We start from the raw sequence: 5,298 nt of genomic DNA on the forward strand, positions 1-5,298 counted from the left end.
CCATCAGACTACCATTTATTTCGATCTTTGCAGAACTCCTTAAATGGTAAAACTTTCGGCAATGATGAGGCTATAAAATCGCACTTGGTTCAGTTTTTTGCAGATAAAGGCGAGAAGTTCTATGAGCGTGGAATACTAAATTTGCCAGGAAGATGGCAAAAGGTTATCGAACAAAATGGCAATTATATATTTGATTAAAGTTCATTCTAAGTTTTATTAAAAATGCATTTACTTTCTTTTAAAAAATCCGCAATTACTTTTTAGGCAACCCAATACTTAATGGAGTCTGTTTGTCGAAAATCAAAATCGATTTGCAGCATATTATTTAGACTTTCGACTCAAATGGTTTCTTGAGTAGACTTTTTCGAATTTGTTGTATTTTACAACACATAAAATTGAATCACCCTAAAGTAAAACATTCCAGAACAACCAGAAATGTAAGCCAAATTTTGAAATGTTCCAGTACTTTAAGCTCACATTCTCAATATCGCATCATGAGATCTGAAATTGTGCACAAATAGAAATAGAATCAAAATGTAATGGTGTTCATTGAAGCATTTGATTGCTTTTAATTTTGAGATTTTAATTTGGTGTACTTAAACGCCCCATTGCATAGCTATCATTCGAAATTTCATACATTCATTTCTAAATATCACATCAATTGCGGGAGTTAACTAACCAGTATGTCGACATTTGTACTCAATGTGACCATTTTATTAGTATTGGCTTATATTGGAACCTCCAATTGTTTGGTAGGTAGATAATGCTTAAAAAAAATTTATATTTCCCTAGAAACAGCTGTTAGGGGGGATACTTCTTGTAAAGAACTGCTTTCATCATATGATTACATAAAATTTTTTTTTTTTTTTATTTTTCTCACGAACAGCGTTCCTTTATTATGGACTTTGAAACCCTGAACTATGAATTCAATCCGAAAATTATGAAGAACGTTAATTTCAAGCTTATCGATTATAACAAACGTAAGGCCATCAATGGATCATTTACACTTACGGAAGAGCTGCATGAATTGCAAATTGTGCATTGGGTAGCCGGCACCAAAAGCAATGGTCAGTTTTGGAATGTCTATAATATTACGCTGGATGCTTGTAAGATCCTTGAGAACACTTATGGGAAAATCAACCCTTTGGCATCTATTTTTATTAACGAACTAAAAAAGCATATGAAGGATTTACCCAAAAAATGTCCTTTTAAAAAGGTAACAGCAAAATTTTGAAGAAAATATAAGTAAAAGTTTTTTTTTTTTTTTTATACCCACCACCATAGGATATGGGGTACAATAATTTAGTCATTCGTTTGCAACATATCCAAATATCAATTTCCGGCCCTACAAAGTATATATATATATATACCGGATCGTTGTAAAATTCTAAGACGATTTAACGATGTCTGTGTGTCTGTCCGTCCGTCGGTCTTAATCACTCTACAGCCTTCAAAAATTTAGATATTAAGCTAAAATTTGGCACAGATACGTCTTTTTGATGCACGATAGTTAAGTTTTGAACCATATGCATAGTTGGATATTGCTGCTATATACACCGATCTGCCGATAAAGCGTAAAATAAATGCCTTATTTTTTTATCACATTTTGCTGAAATTTGAAACAGTGAGCAGTTTTAGACCTCCCTCCATCTTACCCATATTCTGTTCAGATCGGACTATATTTAGATATAGCTGTCATATAGACCGATCTGATTTCTTAGCACACTTAGCACACTTTAACTCTTTACTAGTTAACGAAGATAATTCCAAAATTATCAGCTGGTGTATACCGTTTCATGTAGACCCACTTTTAGACTCCCCTTTTGAATTTTGTGAGCTACTCTCCGTTTTAAAAGGACTTAAATCGAATAAGGCCCCCGGGAACGATGGTATACCTTACGAATTTTATAAATTTGCTCCTCGCCGTTTTCTGCAAGAAATACTTGTAGTATTTAATAAGATATTCCTCCATGAAAATGTTCCTACTTCCTTCAAGAAGTCAATATTGATACCTCTATTTAAGAAAGGTGATATAAACTTGGCGTCAAATTATAGAGGTTTGTCACTTCTGGATACTATCGGAAAAATTTTTAACTCTGTTCTGCTAAACCGTATAACATTTTGGCTGACGAGACACGATGTTTTAAATGAATTTCAGGCTGGATTTAGAAGAGAGTATTCTACTATAGATAATATATTTAACCTCGTGAATATTGTTTCTTTGAACCAGCTACAAGGCAAAATTACATATGCGTTTTTTGTCGATTTCTCTTCTGCATTTGATTTGATTCCCAGAAACAGCCTTTTTTATAAACTATCTAGTCAGGGTCTATCTACGAAACTTGTAACTATATTAAGAATGCTGTATGATGGCACAGAAAGTAGAGTATGGGATGGAAGTACGTTCTCTGAATACTTTCCTGTTGAATCTGGTGTGAAACAGGGCTGTATTCTCAGTCCTGTACTCTTTTCGTTATACGTGAATGACCTTCCCTATATATTGCCTGGTGGTGTAAGAGTAGCGGACACTACGGTCAAAGTCTTATTATACGCCGATGACATTGTGCTATTATCTGACTCTCCATTGGGCTTACAAGAGATGATTTATGAACTTGAGAGGTACTGTTTGTTGTGGAGCTTGAAAGTAAACCTTTCTAAATCGAAAATTCTTGTTTTTCGTAGAGGTTCTAGAATCTCTTCGAATTTAAGGTGGTGCTTTGGAAATCAGAATATTGAAATTGTTAATAGTTACACATACCTGGGCGTTGAAATAACTTACAATTTGTCATTTAGAAAACACTTACAGAAGAAGCTTGCGGATTCCAAACTGGCCATAAATAGCACATGGTCGAAGTATATAAGTCACCCTAGTATTGCTAAAACTAATAAGATGAAGATATTCGATGCATGTTCCAGATCTATAATGTTTTACGCTGCACAGGTTTGGGGTTACACAAGGTTTGATGATGTAGAGAAGCTCTTTCGCTTTTTTACTAAGAAAATGCTTTATTTGCCTAATAATACACCAAATTACATGTTGTATCTAGAAACTGGATTTTCTTCTATGTTTTGTAACACTCTTAGAATCCATTTTAACTACATTAATAGAATATTGCGACTTAGCTCTCACCGCTTGCCCCGCTTGCTGGCGGAGAAAATCATAGAATTGAATGCATTATGGGCAAAAGAATGGTCAAATATTTGCCAAACCCTACAATATATTCCTGCTAATGCTACAAATCCGATATGCATGTATTCAGACAAAATAGTAGAATTACTGAGAATTCAAGAACAACGTGAATTTGAATCAGATGCAAGAAATTCACAGTTCCACGATCTTTATTCTGTGCTTGAGTATAATATAATTCCATTTCATACTGCTGACTTATCTTCACGAGCTACTAGCTTAATCATTAAAGCTAGAGGTGGTTTACTCGACCTTAACTCGAGATCATTCAGAAGTAACACCCATGGCACTTGTTCTATGTGTAATACAGATCAAGATGAAAATACACTTCACTTTATTGGCGCCTGCCCACTATACAGAGAATTTAGAAAAAGTTATTTCGGAAAATATTCCCTTAATGAGTCCGAAGTATTAAATATATTAAATGGCACGAATAACTCATCACTATATAAATACATAGAAAATTGTACTAAGTATAGAAAATTAATTATTAATGAATTCAGTTTTTAATAACCAAAATGAAAAAAGAAAAAGCAAGAAACATATAGAAACAAACAACAATTTAGTGATAAGCATTGTATTACGGCTAACAGCATTTTTGCTAAGCCTAACATAGATTGTATTTAAGAACTTTATGAAATACTATTCTTGAATTGTAATTTGAATTCAATCTATTAATAAATAATAAAAATAAATAATAAAAATAGACCGATCTGGGGATAAAGGCTCTAAAGCCCATTAAAGCTTTATATATTACCCGATTTCGCTGAAATCTGAAACATGGAATTTGTTAAGCCTCATGAGACTCGGCCTAGATATGGTTCAAATCGGACTATATTTAGATATATCTGCCATATAGACCGATACGCCGATACGCCGATAAAGAGTCTGAAGCCCATAAAAACTTTATTAATTACCCGATTTCACTGAAATTTTAAACAGTGAGTTGTTTTGAGCCACCCAATATCCGACCTTAATATAGTTCAGATCGGACTATATTTAGATATAGGTCTGCCGATAAGGGATCTGAATCCCATTAAAGCTTTTTTCTTTAATCCGATTTCGCTGAAATTTGAAACAGTCAGTTGTTTTAAGCGCCCCGACATTCGCCCCAAATATGGTTCAGATCGGACTTTATTAAGATATAGGTGCCATATAGACCGATCTGCTGTTTTAGAGTCTGTAACCCATAAAAAAATATTATCTCCAGGTTTATTGTAATTTGGTTCAGATCGGTCCAGATTTGGATATAGCTGTCATATAGACCGATCTCTCGATTTAAAGTCTAAAATTTGAACCAGTGACTCATGTTAGGCTTTTCGACATCCGTGTCCTATATGATTCAGACCGGTTTATATTTGGATATAGCTGACAATATTTTGTTCTACAAAATTGAACAGTGACTTATATTTATTATACCACTCAATGTCCGTGCCGAATTTGGGTGCATAAGTAATCCAATTTTCACCGGATTTTGGGTTTACATATTTACCCGAGGTGGTGGGTGTCCAAAGTTCGGCCCGGCCCGGCTAACTAAATGCCTTTTTACTTGTTTTATATTTTCATATCCTTTTAACATAGGACAAACCCTATTCAGTAATTAATTTCCATTTGAATGAAGAATTGTTTCCGCCATATTTACCAGAAATTGTTTTTGGAGCAACTTTGGGATTTGTGCGGTATAATGAGTTGTTTGCGAATTTTACCATTACTGCATATGTGGAATCGAAAAATGGTCAAAAATTTCGTCAAAGAAATGGAAAAAACTAAATGTAGCGATTGTGGAAACCATACAAGAAACGTCGTATGTATAGTTAAAATTATTGTAGTTTTCATGGTTGTGTTTATCATGGTTTAATTGTAATGAAAATAATTATTCAATATGTTTATCATAAAATATGATTCAAAAACTGAAATAAACAACAGAAAATTTGGTATACATTCCACTTTAGCAGCAAAATGTGGGTCATTAAGATATTTACCAACAACAAATATAATGAGGTAAATAATTGTAACAAGTAAAAGCGTGCTAAGTTCGGCCGGGCCGAATCTTATATACCCTCCACCATGGAGCGCATTTGTCGAGTTCTTTGTCCGACATCTCTTTTTAG

General features: G+C 33.9%; 1 protein-coding gene across 1 annotated transcript; it reads left to right on the plus strand.

Annotated features, from left to right (window-relative positions):
• Positions 1-683: 683 nt before the first annotated feature.
• Positions 684-4,957, plus strand: LOC131995690 (uncharacterized). Its single transcript, XM_059364585.1, has 3 exons — positions 684-752; positions 887-1,216; positions 4,769-4,957. The coding sequence occupies exons 1-3, from the start codon at positions 684-686 to the stop codon at positions 4,955-4,957; spliced, it is 588 nt and encodes a 195-aa protein (XP_059220568.1).
• The last annotated feature ends 341 nt before the right edge of the window (positions 4,958-5,298 follow it).

Source organism: Stomoxys calcitrans, chromosome 1, assembly GCF_963082655.1.
Source record: "Stomoxys calcitrans chromosome 1, idStoCalc2.1, whole genome shotgun sequence".
NCBI classification, from domain to species: domain Eukaryota; kingdom Metazoa; phylum Arthropoda; class Insecta; order Diptera; family Muscidae; genus Stomoxys; species Stomoxys calcitrans.